The following is a 16,501-nucleotide window of genomic DNA, read 5'->3' as shown; positions in this document are numbered from 1 at the left end:
ATATTTACATTTGTTATAAACTATATTGAATTAATAAAATCGTCGTTAGATAACATTTCATTTGATATCCAACGGATATCCATTAATCCGCTTAATCCATCGGATATGGATATGAACGGATGAACTGAAATTAAATGAATATAAATATGGATGGACAAAAATTAAATGGATATGAATGTGAATATGACATCATTCGATACATATTCGATCCATTTGGCATCCTATCCTAGTAGTAATAGTAATATAATAAAAAACAAAAAACATTTAAATGAAAATAGAGAGAAAAAAAAAATACGAACAAGTTAGGGCCGGGTCGCCAGCCGGTCCAGAAGGGCAGCAAAGTAATTACGGTCAGCACCACATTCTTCATTGTAGTCTTCGCGGTCAGCCTCCGTCTTCTCTTCTCAATCCGTTTCCTTCGATCTAATAATTTTCTCAACTCAACAACACAAACAATTATACAACGAATTCTTACAATAAGATCAAAATCAGAAATCCGTGCACGTTTGATCTCTAACGAGGTTAATCATATCCACATACTCTTCTCGTTTGATTTTAATTGTTTTCATTTTTTAAGTTTCTGCTTGAGTTATTCTGTTAATTAACCGTCAATGATTGTGTTTAGTTTGAATTCGAAATGTAGAATTAACTTTACGACTAATGAGATCTACTAACTTGAAATTACTGTAAATCATTAATCGAAATTGAGATCAATCGAGTTTTTTTTTTCTTTTCGTAATTGCATTTCAGATTGGAGCTATGGATGTATGTAACATAGAGATTTGCATAAGTTTGTATACCAGTATTATATTTTTATGATCTGGTTATAACTTTCAATTAGGTTTGGTTAATCTGCTTTACTGGTAGAGGGAATCAGCGGTTAAACTGCTTTAGGTAATGCTGTATGTGTGTTTTTTATGATCTGGTTGTAACTTTATGATAAAAATTTATGTCATTTGTGCCATTTTTTCTGTAACTACATCTCATATTCATGCTATGGTCGTATATTTTGAGATTTATAAAGAATTTCATTTAGTAGTATGAACTTTTAGGATTATGTATGATGATCTGGTTAATGCTTTTATTTAGGGTTCATCAAACTGCTTTCACAATGCTGTTTGTGTGCTCATTGAGGTTTTTGTGTAGTTTATAATGATCTGCATTTAGTTTAAACTGGAGATAGACGAGTAGGTTTGTGACTAATTAGATCCATAAGATGAATGATTGAAGCGGAGGTAAATTGGGTGTTAGTTTTACAATTGAATTATAATATTTAGTGTTGCTGAAGTTTTTATACTTGTATGGTTAAAAATTTTCTTTATGTAGTTTAACCTCCTAGGTACTGACGTGCTAGTCCACATCTATTATGTTCATTGCTATGTCAATGTTATGTTTTTCGTGATAAAGTTTTGAATACCTAATTGGTGTATGCGTCTTTCTATGTTTTAGATGAAAGAGATTAGGGATGGAATAAAAAGTAACAAAATATCAAGTTCTGAATCTTTCAGCTCTCAGCCGCTTGTTTTAGATATAGAAGACTTCAAGGTGAATCTTTATCTCTTTTTGGTGTTTGGTATTATGTGTGTGAGTGTTTAGGGTTTGTTGTACTCAATGCTAATGATGCCTGTTCAAATTGTTTTACGAAGGGTGACTTCTCATTCGATGCATTATTCGGAAACTTAGTAGATGAGCTGTTACCATCTTTTCAAGAAGAAGACGCTGACTCATTAGAACTAAATAATAATATTAATGGGCATGACTCTTTGTCAAATGGAAGGTCAACACAAGTTCAATCAAATCCCCTGTTTCCTGAAGTTGACTCTTTGTTGTCAGTTTTTAAGAATTCATGTTCACAGTTAGTTGAACTCCGGACACAGGTATATGTCGAATGATAATAGTCATCCATTTGTATTATTAGTACCGCTAGTTTTATTCTGTTTTGCATGTTCACTGATCAATATCTTCATCTTTCATGTTTTTATGTGTGTTGAAGATTGACGGAAGACTATCTAATCTTAAAAAAGATGTTGCTTCACAAGACTCTAAACATAGGAAGACACTTGGTGAGGTAAATCATGCATTCATTCTCTTCTTCTTTTATTATTATTTTTTTTTTATCTCAGTAATTATGCTATATTTTTTAAGAAGTTATGAAAGTATTTGACACAACCAGAAATGTTATGATATAGCTAATTTTTTTTATTAGATATTTATCCACGTACACGTTAACACGTAAATGTTTACTGAATTGTTACTACTTGGTCACATCCCTTTGTCTATTTGGACCTGTGCTTCGTATCAAATACTCCATTAATCTGATCATAAATAATTTCCGTTTTCAGCTCGAAAAAGGTGTGGATGGCTTGTTTGATAGTTTTGCAAGATTAGACTCACGTATATCTAGTGTTGGACAGACGGCTGCTAAAATCGGGGATCATTTGCAGGTAAACTTCAAGTAGTATCATTTGATTAAATACGTATACTCGTAGTTCATGAATGTTGTTTGTTTCTCGTTTTAATCTCCGTGTTCTTTTTTTTTTCAGAGTGCAGATTCACAGAGAGAAACTGCTAGCCAGACGATGGAGCTCATAAAGGTACTTTGAGAGGATGCAACTAACAATTATGTAAAATGCATTAATAATATGAAGGGTTAAAGTTATAAATACGCCTTATACTTTCACTTTTGTTCCAATGTATGCTATATACCCAATAAAATACCAGTGTAGGTGACATACATTTAAAAAAGTGTTCTAATGTAGGTTATTGGTGACCGGTTACCTGCTGAACCGGCAAAATCAATTATTTAGCATTTTTTTTTTAATTTTATATTATATGGCTACAAATAGGTCATATACTTTCATTTTTGTTCCGATGTAGGCTATATAAAAAAATGATTTGTTCCGATGTATCACCAATGTCATCCTCCACATAGACGTCACGTCAGCTTGTTTTTTGTTTATTCGGTTTACAAGTTCATTGCGTTCATATTAGCACACTTTTTGAAAGCATGTGACCTACACTCGTATTTTTTTGGGGGTATATAGCCTACATTGGAACAAAGTGAAAGTAGGCGAATGCTTTAACCCTAATATGAATTTCAAACGATTGTTAATTGTTCTTGCAATATTCTAACACCCAACTGATTAATGCTGTAGTACCTAATGGAATTCAACAGCAGCCCTGGCGACCTGATGGAACTATCTCCTTTATTTTCTGATGACAGCCGTGTAGCTGAGGCCGCTGCTATCGCACAGAAATTACGTAAGTACATTGCTTATAAGTATTTAACGTTTATGTAGTTGTTTCAATATTGCCTATCTTGTAGTTAATGAAAGCAATATGACCCGCTAATAGGTACATGGGTGATGGGTTGGGTTGGGGGTTATACCCCAAACATGTCAAATGGTAGAACTTAATAACCTAGATAATGTTAACAACTCGAACCGTCACTAGATAGCCCAGTGGTTAGGGCTCTGAGTTCTTTGCAAGATGTCTTAGGTTCGAATCCTGTCTAGGACGAATATTTAGTGGTGTCCAGGGATGGTTGGAAACAACCAGGGAGTATTCGTACTGGGCTGCCTACAGCAGAGTATGGGGTCGGATTACTCGCCCTCCCGGGTAGCCCGTATAGGGAAAACCTTCTACCTTTTACCTTTTACAGCTCACATAGGTTGAATGGTTAAATATTTCCAAAAATTTTATCTTTACATTGTTTTTGTTACAAATTTACCAAATTGCTGATTCATGTAAATTTAAAGTTAATAGGAAAGTGGGTTGCGGGACAACTCCAACTGGTCCGACATGTTTTAATATGCATTTAAAATACACATTATGAGCTGTAACTGTTTACCCATTTTGCCACCTTACACGTAAGCAGAAATTTGACATTCTTTTTGGTAGCAAAATCTTTATGTAAGGTAAGATCTTCTACTTATTTCATTTTTCAGGTTCAATTGCGGAAGATGATATTGGAAGACAGGGTGTTACTATGCAGAATGCAACTGCTAGTAGAGGATTGGAGGTTGCTGTTGGCAACCTGCAAGAATACTGCAATGGTAAGTAAATCATAAATGACTTCTTAATTTCAGTTTTTCTGTGTTCATTAATGCGAACAATGACCGAAATCTACCCTCACATCTAACACTCACAGTTTGTGATGCTATTGAGATTTGCATTCGACCCTGGCTAACAGCACTTACAATTTTTTTTCACTGTGCCGGTAAAAGCTACTCGTCCATTCAATAAACTTTTGAATTTTAATTTTAAACCGACATTCAATAATATTATTATATACATAGGTACAATTTTAAGGTCATATTCACTAAAAAATATTTTAACCTAACTAGTTTCATTGATGATTGAAGCTAAAGAAAATTAACCACTGGCAAGTAAAGTCAAATATGGTTTATTTATTTAATGTCCAAGTGGATATTTTCAATGTTTCATTTTATAGCATGCTAAAGTTATTCCAACCAGCCAACCACATTAGAAACTGAGACCAAGCATCAGAGGAAGTATACTTTTTGAATTTGTGTTTGAACAACTTTACATTCTTGTCTATATATTAGCATTTCGATTCTGAAAATTGGATATATGTGGATTAGAGTTTTAAAAACCAAATAAAGTGTCGATACTGTATGTTTTGTCGAAAAAGAAGCAATATGAGTTCTTGGTCTACATTTAAGGTTTTGTGACTGTTAAATAATTTCAACTAGAGCTTATGGCTTTACGCAAGTGAAAGAACTATTTGATAAAATAAATTTTATCATTCCAAGATGCTTTTATGGGACGATCTGAAAATAAAAACGGAGACTTGCTAAGGGACAGAGGGAGTCATTATATGACAAAAAAAAAAAAAAAAAAAAAAAAAGGATCTATGTTTGCATTACTGAAAATGAAGTGCGATTTTGGTCTGTATTTTTTCAGAACTGGAGAATAGATTGTTATCTCGGTTTGATGCTGCATCTCAGAAAAGAGAATTGTCTACTATGGCAGAGTGTGCAAAAATCCTATCTCAGGTAATTTACACTTTGTTTGACAAACTATTTGGAAATGTTTTTTAGTAAAAGATAGGTCCCACAATTAGCAAAGTTTCTAGAAGCTACTCAAGTCACAACTTTTTTGAATTTCAATATTTAATCAAAATGTTAATAATTTCATTTGGGTTGTTATTACAAATAAAATTGAGAGTTAGGCTTACCATATCTGCTGTATCCAGTTTAACAGAGGAACTAGTGCCATGCAACATTACGTGGGTTTACGGCCGATGTTTGATGTGGAAGTTATGAATGCCGACACCCGATTGGTTCTTGGTGACCAGGATTCCCTACCAAGTCCTAGTAGTGTGTCCCGTGCACTTTCGTCTTTGTACAAAGATATAACCGGTATGAATGTTTCCAACACTCTAACCAGTATTTATATACAAATCTGAACATCTATTGTAACCGTACTTCATAAATTACTTGCAGATACTGTTCGAAAAGAAGCTGCTACCATCACAGCTGTTTTCCCTTCTCCAAATGACGTGATGTCGATATTGGTACAGGTAATTACAAAAAACCTCTCAGTTTTCTTGCTTAGATATTTTTGCAGGCATAATTTAAACATTATTGCTCGTATGTTAGTAAGATTATAGTTTTATAACTGACATTATATTACTGTAACAGAGAGTAATGGAAGACAGAGTTCCTAAACTTTTAGAGAAGCTGTTGGTGAAACCGTCTTTAGTACATCCACCTCCAATGGGTGAAGGTGGTCTCTTGCTAGTAAGTTTAATGACTCGGGTGCATTTGCTTGTTTAAATTAAGGCCCGTTTGGTTTGGTTTAATATTAATTTTCTTTTTTGCAATGAATGTGGTCTCAGTACCTAAGAATGCTAGCAGTGGGTTATGAGAAGACACAGGAACTTGCGAAAGATTTACGCAGTGTTGGATGCGGTGACTTGGATATTGAAGGCCTGACAGAATCTCTATTTCTTGATCACAAAGATATGTATATTGAGTATGAGCAAGCTTCTTTAAAACAACTTTACAAAGCAAAGGTTTGTTCTGAGATACACACATATTTCATCTCTCTCTCTCTCTCTCTCTATATATATATATATATATAGGGGCAGGATCAATGGGGAAGTAACCAATCGGGGGAAGCGGGGGGAAGCAATTTTTTTTTTTTTTCGTTTTTTGAAAAAACTTTGTTCACGAACATTATAGATTGGATGAAAATAAGAACATTTAGAAAAGACACTTCGTGATGAATGTTATTATTTTGGTGGGAAAACGATCGACAAAAATAACATTCAAGATAATATTGTTCGTGAAGAATGTTAACGTTTTTTTTCTTCATGTTTTGTGAAGTAAAATTTAGCCCGATTTAGAGTTTAGGGTTTAGGGTTTGGTGTTTTGGGTTTATTCCATAAATAAACCCAAAACACCAAACCCTAAACCCTAAACTCTAAACCGTTCGTGTTAAAAACTCAATCTAAACCCTAAATCTAAACCCTAAACTCTAAATTTCTAAACCCTAATATCTAAACCCTATAAACCCTAATATCTAAACCCTAATGTCTAAAACCTCAACATACGCTCGAAAAACACGATAATTGTTATATATTACTTCTTCGAGCGTTTTCCCGCCAAAATAATAACATGCATCACGAAGTGTCTTTTCTAAATGTTCTTATTTTCATCCAATCTATAATGTTCGTGAACAAATTTTTTTCAAAAAACGAAAAAAAAAAAATTGCTTCCCCCCGCTTCCCCCCGATTGGTTACTTCCCTCTTAATCCTACCACTATATATATATATATATATATATATATATATATATATATATATATATATATATATATATATATATATATATATATATTAGGGGCAGGATCAATGGGGAAGTAACCAATCATGGGGAAACAATTTTTTTTTTTTTCGTTTTTTGAAAAATCTTTGTTTACGAACATTATAGATTGGATGAAAATATGAACATTTAGTAGAGACACTTCGTGATGAATGTTATTATTTTGGCGGGAAAACGATCTACAAAAATAACATTCAAGATAATATTGTTCGTGAAGAATGTTATCGTTTTTTTTCTTCATGTTTTGTGAAGTAAAATTTAGCCCGATTTAGAGTATAGGGTTTAGGGTTTAGGGTTTGGTGTTTTGGGTTTATTCCATAAAGTCATAAACCCAAAACACCAAACCCTAAACTCTAAACCGTTCGTGTTAAAAACTCAATCTAAATCCTAAATCTAAACCCTAAATTTCTAAACCCTAATATCTAAAACCTCAACATACGCTCGAAAAACACGATAATTGTTATATATTACTTCTTTGAGCGTTTTCCCGCCAAAATAGAAACATTTATCACAAAGTGTCTTTATTAAATGTTCATATTTTCATCCAATCTATAATGTTCGTGAACAAAGTTTTTCCAAAAAACGAAAAAAAAAAATTTGCTTCCCCCCGCTTCCCCCCGATTGGTTACTTCCCCTTGATCCTACCACTATATATATATATATATATATATATATATATATATATATATATATATATATATATATAGTGGTAGGATCAAGAGGGAAGTAACCAATCGGGGGAAGCAAAATGTTTTTTTTTTTTTTTTTTTTTCCGTTTTTTGAAAAAACTTTGTTCACGAACATTATAGATTGGATGAAAATATGAACATTTAATAAAGACACTTTGTGATAAATGTTTCTATTTTGGCGGGAAAACGCTCGAAGAAGTAATATATAACAATTATCGTGTTTTTCGAGCGTATGTTGAGGTTTTAGATATTAGGGTTTATAGGGTTTGCATATTAGGGTTTAGAAATTTAGGGTTTAGATTTAGGGTTTAGATTTAGGATTTAGATTGAGTTTTTAACACGAACGGTTTAGGGTTTTGGGTTTAGGGACTAAACCCAAAACACCAAACCCTAAACTCTAAATCGGGCTAAATTTTACTTCTCAAAACATGAAGAAAAAAAAACGTTAACATTCTTCACAATCAATATTATCTTGAATATTATTTTTGTCGATCGTTTTCCCGCCTAAATAATAACATTCATCACGAAGTGTCTTTTCTAAATGTTCATATTTTCGTGTGATCTTGATGCCTGAAAAAAAAAATTCAAAAAAACGAAAAAAAAAATTTTTTTGCTTCCCCCGCTTCCCCCGATTGGTTACTTCCCCATTGATCCTGCCCCTATATATATATATACATATATATATATATACATATATACATACATATACATATATATATATATATATATATATATATATATATATATATATATATCCACCATATAATTTGCCATGCAGATGGAGGAACTGCTTTCGGAGAGCCAGCTATCAGGAGAATCAACGGGATCTATTGGGCGTTCAAAAGGTGCTTCAATATCATCTTCTCACCAGCAGATATCTGTTACAGTGGTCACTGAGTTTGTGCGATGGAACGAAGAAGCAATTTCAAGATGTATTTTGTTTTCACCTCAGGTAAACTATTTTTTATGCATAAAATTTATAACGCACATCGACGTCAACATGTTTGGGATCCATAACTTTGGTATATTACTTGGACATGTTACAAGCCATATATTTTTAAGGCCTTTGAGGACTTATGGCATATAAAGTTGTAGTGCATCTGCACGTGTTATTGTGCGCGCGCAATATAGATCCGGTTCTCGCATACTAGAATAACATGTCTGCCTGCTATTGTATACTCTGGAAGGTTCTTACTTTTAATCAATTTTCTTTGTACAGGCTTCTAATCTAGCAGCCAACGTCAAAACTGTGTTCACTTGTCTCCTAGACCAAGTAAGTTAGTACGAGTATATTTTAGCAAGTTCTATGGCTTCATCATATGTATATATATTTTGTTTTACCCGTTCATCCTTTTTATGCTGTAGGTCAGTCAATATACAACCGAAGGACTGGAAAGAGCTAGAGATGGGCTGACAGAAGCTGCAGCACTACGGGAGAGGTTTGTGTTGGGCACTAGTGTTAGTCGAAGAGTGGCTGCTGCTGCTGCTTCTGCTGTAAACTTTCTATCCATATCTTTACATATAAACCAAATTGTTCTATGCCTTTTTTCACAAGAACTAGTCATATCGGATACAAAATTCAAGTACTATAAAGTAATATCACAATAATATAATCATGCTTGATAAACTTTCCTTGACGTGTAGGCTGAGGCAGCTGCTGCGGCTGGTGAAAGCAGTTTTAGATCTTTCATGGTCGCTGTACAACGTTGTGGAAGCAGTGTGGCTATTGTTCAGCAAGTATGTTGAGTTTCTAGTTATTTTTTTAATTTTCTTATTTGAATTTGAATTATGTTTGCTGCTTTTACCTGCCAGTACTAAAGATGATAATTTCAGTATAAACACTTCCTTTTCACAAACACTCCCTTTTCTTTTTCTTATAAATTCTACTGAAATGAAACTAAATGTGATCCATTTTAGCTTCAACTATTTTCCAAAATATATTTACCCATTAGAAACAAAGTCTTAATCTGATCAACTTGTATAAACCGTAAATGATTCAAAATCGCCATCTTTAGTCAGTGTGGCAATTTTAATTTAAAGAGTCCGACTTTTTTTTTTTAATTGACTGGGAATATTATATGTTTGCTGTTGTTGTCAGTACTTTGCTAACTCGATTTCAAGGCTTCTATTACCTGTGGATGGTGCACATGCTGCTTCATGTGAAGAAATGGCAACGGCTATGTCTAGTGCCGAGGGTGCTGCTTATAAAGGACTCCAACAGTGCATCGAGACTGTTATGGCCGAGGTTGTGATTAAACCTTTGAGTTCATTTGTATTCGAAGTGAAGTATATAATTGGAGTCAATTTTCAAAATGATCTAGTTTTCTATGTAGAGTTTATATCCCTTTTTTTACAGGTGGAGCGGTTACTTTCAGCTGAACAAAAAGCTACTGATTATAAGTCACCAGATGATGGCATTGTACCTGATCATCGTCCTACAAATGCATGCATAAGGTTCTCTCTTATCAGATTATGTTTGATTTTACTTGGCTTTTGATAAAATCATTGTTGCAGAACTCGGAATTACTCGGCGAGTACTCGGTCGAACCCGGTCAAACTCGGCCAAAACTCGAGATTACTCAGAAAAATTGGTCAAAACTCGGCCGACATTCGGGATTTCTCGGAAAATCAGTCAGAATGGTCAAAACTTGTCAAAACTCAGTCAAAGTCAAACTTGGTCAACATCCAAGTAATCCCCGAGTTGCTGAGTACTCCTTAAAGAGTCCTGACCGAGTACTCCCCGAGTAGCGATTTTTGCAACCTTTGTATAAAACGTTTGTTTGTTACGGTATTTCGCTAGAACTTTTTTGTCATGTGGTTTGAGTGAGTTCATACGTTTTCATTCCAGAGTTGTGGCATACCTTTCGCGTGTGCTTGAGGCAGCGTTCACCGCACTAGAAGGCCTAAACAAGCAAGCGTTTCTAACTGAATTGGTACCTCACATTTTCTTCATGTCATTTTTTGCGTGACTCCGTTCAATACATGAAGTTTTTTCTATGATTTTGTTTAAAATATAGGGGAACCGCTTGCACAAAGGACTAAGTAATCACTGGCAAAAGTACACTTTTAATCCCAGGTAACCTTTGGTCTAATCTAATGCATATTCAGTGTTCTTTTTGGTGATATCTTAGGGGTGTTCAGATCTACGTTATGAAAATTGATTATGCGTTTTAAATAATTATTACTCCGTATCAAATAATAAGTTGTAGCAGAACGTTTTTTATATTAACCTAAATGGATTTTAAATGTGATTTGCTTCTTATTAACCAAATGGTTGCTCATATCTGCTCTGGTATATTCACTTTTTCTAGTGGAGGATTAAGGCTCAAACGTGACATAACTGAATATGGGGATTTTGTACGAAGCTTTAATGCTCCAACAGTTGACGAGAAATTTGAATCTTTAAGCATGTAAGTTGCACCCTTTCTTTATCTTTTTTGGTTTTCTGACTTTCCTTGTGCTCTAAGGCACCTTATAATTCACTTTTTAGTGTAAGCTTACATGTATTTAGTGGTTTGAAATTTATATTTACTGTGATAATCTGTTAATAATAATAAAAAAAATTCCATTTCCAGCATGGCCAATGTCTTTATTGTTGCTCCTGAAAGTTTGTCAAGTTTGTTTGAAGGCACGCCAAGCATACTCAAAGACGCCCAAAGGTAATTGCGTGTTTATATTTTAGCCAAGTGTTCAAGTTTATGCCCGTTTGCCTTGTTATAGCCAAATTATGATCCCAATCAACCCCCGTTTAACGATAAATGGGTCGAAATGATCACTTTACAAAATAGTTTAATAACAAGAAACAGATCCGTGCTTTGATGCCTGTACTTGTGTTTCTTACTTTCTTAACGATCTTTCTGTGTCGCGTTCAGGTTTATTCAGCTTAGAGAGGACTATAAAAGTGCAAAACTTGCAGCCAAGCTCAGCTCCCTTTGGCCAAGCTCTTAGTGCAGTAAATGCAATTATCGAGCCTAATAATCAGATAAAGATCAGCCTTATAAGTGTTTTTTTTTTTTTTTTTTTTTTTTTTTTTTTTGTTGTTGTTGTTGTGAACAAACAGCCAGATTTTGTGCATTGTTTATATCCCATTAATTTTGTGTGTTTCCTGTTTCTGTACACTTCAATGACATGGATGCTAAATTGTTAATGTAATTGTTGTAGATTTTAATTGTTTAGCCATAAAAGGTAAGATTAAATACATGTTTCTTGAGTGAAATTGCTGTACGCCATATTTGAACAAAAATTACGCTCATCTGGTAACCAATGATCGGGCTTGTCAAGCCATGATCAGGTTAACAAATAACAATACTATAACAAACAAGTGTCTTCGTCACCAATATTCAATACCAAATACCAAATAAGCTTGTCAAATCCACATATTATAGGATGCAACAGCTTCAAGCATTATAGATGGGTGTCCATGTTCATCCCGCGTGTATAGACAATTTTTTCATGTCCAATTCTTACAGTTGATGCTACCGAGCATCCCAAAAAAACCATGCAACTGAGCATGTGAATGATACAAACGTTGGATGTCATAGTATTTTGATTTTCGCAAATACTCGTGTGATAATAGATGAAAAATACATTTACAAAAATTATTCAAACAACCATACGACGTTTGTTGTCCCATATGTAAATATTCATCAACAGGCCGGGTGCACAACCATACGCCAATTAACGTACAATAGATGTTCATTATTGATAAATATTAAAGCCAAGTTTTCCGGTAGCATCTTGTCGTTGATAAAAAAACGAAATACTTATGAAGTGTTATGGGGGTGGGATCCAACTTGAGGTATTACCAACCCAGGTTCGGTTCTCACTCCAAGTAGTGAGTTTCCAACATTTGATGGTACATTGTTACTGCCAACATCAATACGATTTGGGAATGTCTCTGGGGTTTTTTCCCAACCTTCGATGGTACTGCCAACATCGTCGCGAATTGGGTTTCCTCCTAACGCGTGTGTGAGTGATAAATGAGAGCATTCGATGTCGATATCGTCGTTCAAGAAAAATATAGTATACGAAGAAATAAAGGTCAACTCATTCTGTATTGTCTTCTAAATTTATCTCCTGGAAATATCGGAGACTCTTAGCAGGTCTTATTATTTTTTTATAAACATGCACCATATAAGTTAAAACCCTTAGTGTTTTATGTTATTATTTCAAATTTTAACATTTTATATGTTTTGTACAATTTTTTTTATAATTCAAACTTTTTTAACTAAATTTGCCCCCGTCGAAAAAAATTTCTGAATCCGCCACTGATGGTACTGCCAACATCAATACGATTTCGGAAGGCCTCTGGGGGTTTTTCCCAACCTTAGATGGTACTGTCAACATCGTCGCAAATTGGGTTTCCTCCTAACGTGTGTGTAAGTGATAAATGAGAGCATTCGATGTCGATATCGTCGTTGAAAAAAATATAATATACAATTACATATACGAAGAAATAGAGGTCAGCTCATTCTGTATTGTCTTCTAAAGTTATCTCCTGGAAATATCGGAGACTCCGAAAAATAGTCATTCCGTAATCGTTCGGCCGTTTCTTTACGATTTCTATTTAAATGCCTATGTGAAATATTTGGCGTTATAGAACACTCCGCTTTTTCTTAATCATCCTCCAAGCTTACAAGGTTTAAGAGTAACAAATTTGGATTACTGCTATAACATCGTTAAGCAATTCAAAATTCGAATCGTACTCGATTTCACCTTCCATATTAAATATAAATTTAGAGTGAGATAAAAAAAAGTGGTTTTTTGTGTGTGTTTGTAGAATGAAGTTTGAATGTGTATTGAAAGTGTGAGATGAAAGTACATACATACATACATACATACATACATACATACATACATACATACATATATATATATATATATATATATATATATATATATATATATATATATATATATATATATATATATATATATATATATATATATATATATATATAACGACCCAATCCGATAACCAACCTATATATATATATATATAACGACCCAATCCGATAACCAACCGTTAACGTACACATTTTTTTTTAAGTAAAACAGAAAAACTGTTTCAGCAATTGCAGCTACGCGGCTAAGAGCCGCGGCGCGCCCAACCCCAATACGAAGATTTTGTCACCATTTAACCTTCCAACCACGTCGTGGCTAAAACCACCCGCGATGCGGCTCGCGCAGTTCAACAATTCTCTTTTCTTTTAAATTGCACAAGTTTCCCCCATTTTATATATCATAACAAATACATTCATCCCAAAACGTAAATTAAAACGTCGTAATACATAATTTTAGTTATATTAAGACAACAATATAAGTTTCAAAACCCCGGGACCATGTATACCCGTTTACATCTTAAAAGTAGTATTTTCGACCCATTGAGTTTAAATTCCAAACAACTACGAGCATGATGTTTCGGGATAAACTACCCAATCATAGGTCGAATCCAAAAGTAATCCAAGCAAACAACAAAAGGGAAATCATCTAAATCCCGAGAATACCCTTGCCACGTCCGCTTCCGAACCTAAAAATATAAACAACGAGAGGGTAAGCTGAAACGACCCGTCCATATTACTATAAACGCAGTACGTTATTCATTGGTCCCATAGCGAGTTATTTGACCTCTATATAATACGTTTTAGAAAATATTGCATTCGTTTCATAAAAAGCACACCTTTATTATACATAATACGAGTTTCAAACATATGGGCGATTATTTACAAAATAATCCCATGATACATCAATTTTCAAATATTACAAAGGTGACATAACAGTCGAATATAATACATGACCAAAGTTTTATTGAATGCAACCCTCTTTTAAACAAAAGCATGAGACTCCATGCAAAGCTTGCTCAGATAATGCGACAACGGAAGACTTTCTTAAGGACCTGAGAATAAACATGCTTAAACAGTCAACACAAAGGTTGGTGAGATATATAGGTTTAAAGCTAGCATCGATATAAATATAGACCACAAGATTTCATAGTTACAAATATTTCAATAAAGATATTCTATAAGTTGTTGAGCGCTTCGGTAACCATACTTAACCATTAATGTGGCATATTCCCTTTATTATGAAATCTCCCTACACTGTACCAAGTGTAGTAAAAACGAAGTACTATGCAACCGTTTACGATACTAGAGCGACTAGCCCGGTTGGGGTTGTCAAACCCGATAGATCTATCAATAGGATTCGCGTTTACATGTTCTTACAACATGTAAATATTAGTTACCACGCTATTAGGGAAGATATGCAAGGTGGTATAACTCAACGTAGAATATATTTTAAGTACTTGTGTCCATGGCGTAAAACATAAAATGCATGTATTCTCATCGCAAAATATTTGTAGAGTTTAAAAATGGGACTATATACTCACGGTAGTAAAAGTATATTAATAATAAGTTTTCAACTTATTAAAAATAGGGCCGTCGTCCTTGGATTCACGAACCTATAATAATAATAATGATTCAGATAATAATACGACATATGAAAAAAAAAAAAAAAAAACAAGTTCATAGAATACTTATATAATAATTTTTAACATTTTATGTTGGTAGTCCAAAATAGTTCGAAAAGTCCATTAATCGGTATATATATATAATCTTAGAATTGCCCCACGGCGTATTGTGTATGTATTGTCTTGCATCAATCCAGAGACGTATTGTATAATTATTGTCTTAGAATTAACTAAGACGTATTGTGTACGTATTGTCTTAGGATTTATCAAAACGTATTGTGCACGTATTGTCATGAAACGTACCAAGATTATTATATATATACAATCTCGGAATTAACCAAGATTATAATATTTTGTTATACTAATGATAACATGTACAAATATATATAGGATATAGGAAAAGTTAACAAGGATATGGTTAATATAGTTTTATAATATAAATTTCGTCCATACAACGTTAATTTTAGCAGATTTTGTTTTGCTCGCCAAATATTCATTACAACTCCGTTTAAAGTGAATCGAATTGCTATAGATTCCTTAAGAAGTAAATCTTACAAAACCAATTCAAAAAGTTCATCCCAAGTAGTAATTTTTAGAGCTTTACCCTCTTTTTGTGTTGGTGGACAGATTTGGAAAAATCCCGGCATCCACCCAATATATGATTTTTGATAAAATACTTCCACTTTGTCTAAAATCATGAAAAAAATACTGGAAGTCTTATTTACATATATTAACATATTTTCAAAGTCTTAACCTCGAACTCAAAGTCTAAGATAGGTTTTTAATTCCCAACCCAAAACAGCCCGCTTTTTACCGAATGGAGATTAAAGGATATATGTTAAGTTTCAAGGTGTTCTTCATATGTACAAGTTATAAGTTCTTATATTAACTTAATATAACATCATAATACATATAAATAAGTGTTATTAGAGTTAAGTTAGAAAGATTAAATTAGTTTTTCAAACAAGTTTAGAATCAACTAAACTATGTTCTAGTTTATAAACTCTTATATAGATATCTATAAACATATGAATTGAACAAGAGTTGAAGTAGAGTTTTTACCTCAAGTTTAGAATGTAAAGTTACTGGAAAGAAGTAGTAGAACATAACTTGAGAGAGTTCTTGCAAGTGTATGTAAAAATGAGTTAGAAATGGTGCTTATTTATAGGCTTGAAAATTTGGGTTTTAGTGAAAATATCTAAGATAAGTTAAAATGTATTAAGTCATGGATGACATATTAAATTGATTAGGTCATGGATGACATATTACACAAATAATTTCAGATTTCTATTGGTATATACCAATAGTAAATACTTCTAGAAGCTGTGTATAATACGGGTAAAAAATACCGTATGAATGTGAGTAGAATTCTTGAGAAAATTGAACGGAAATACGAGTATAGCTATCCTTTATATGTATTGGTATATTATAAAGTGTATTAAATACTTGTAAGGATGTATTTACACTCGTAATACATTGTATGTAAATACATTTT

General features: G+C 33.4%; 1 protein-coding gene across 1 annotated transcript; it reads left to right on the top strand.

Moving 5' to 3' along the window:
* Nucleotides 1–319: 319 nt before the first annotated feature.
* On the top strand, nt 320–11,714 carry LOC139851514 (exocyst complex component SEC10b). Its single transcript, XM_071840590.1, has 24 exons — nt 320–521; nt 1,450–1,545; nt 1,647–1,877; nt 1,994–2,068; nt 2,343–2,444; nt 2,544–2,594; nt 3,156–3,261; nt 3,948–4,055; nt 4,927–5,018; nt 5,219–5,384; nt 5,469–5,545; nt 5,667–5,765; nt 5,864–6,040; nt 8,320–8,493; nt 8,761–8,814; nt 8,907–9,035; nt 9,186–9,278; nt 9,640–9,786; nt 9,898–9,995; nt 10,390–10,474; nt 10,559–10,617; nt 10,853–10,951; nt 11,117–11,200; nt 11,414–11,714. Exons 2-24 carry the CDS (start codon nt 1,450–1,452, stop codon nt 11,487–11,489), a joined length of 2,478 nt encoding a protein of 825 aa, XP_071696691.1. The 5' UTR covers nt 320–521; the 3' UTR covers nt 11,490–11,714.
* The last annotated feature ends 4,787 nt before the right edge of the window (nt 11,715–16,501 follow it).

This window comes from Rutidosis leptorrhynchoides, chromosome 6, assembly GCF_046630445.1.
Source record: "Rutidosis leptorrhynchoides isolate AG116_Rl617_1_P2 chromosome 6, CSIRO_AGI_Rlap_v1, whole genome shotgun sequence".
Taxonomy (NCBI): Eukaryota; Viridiplantae; Streptophyta; class Magnoliopsida; order Asterales; family Asteraceae; genus Rutidosis; species Rutidosis leptorrhynchoides.
Note: the sequence above shows the minus strand (reverse complement) of the source record. Positions and strands in the feature narration are given on the sequence as shown.

Bases quoted from the DNA above. Each gene is read 5' to 3' on its own strand.
- LOC139851514 (XM_071840590.1), top strand. From the start codon at position 1,450: ATGAAAGAGATTAGGGATGGAATAAAAAGTAACAAAATATCAAGTTCT. The intron at 3,262-3,947 runs GTAAGTACATTG...TTCATTTTTCAG, and splicing joins TGCTATCGCACAGAAATTAC to GTTCAATTGCGGAAGATGAT. The intron at 9,787-9,897 runs GTTGTGATTAAA...CTTTTTTTACAG, and splicing joins TCGAGACTGTTATGGCCGAG to GTGGAGCGGTTACTTTCAGC.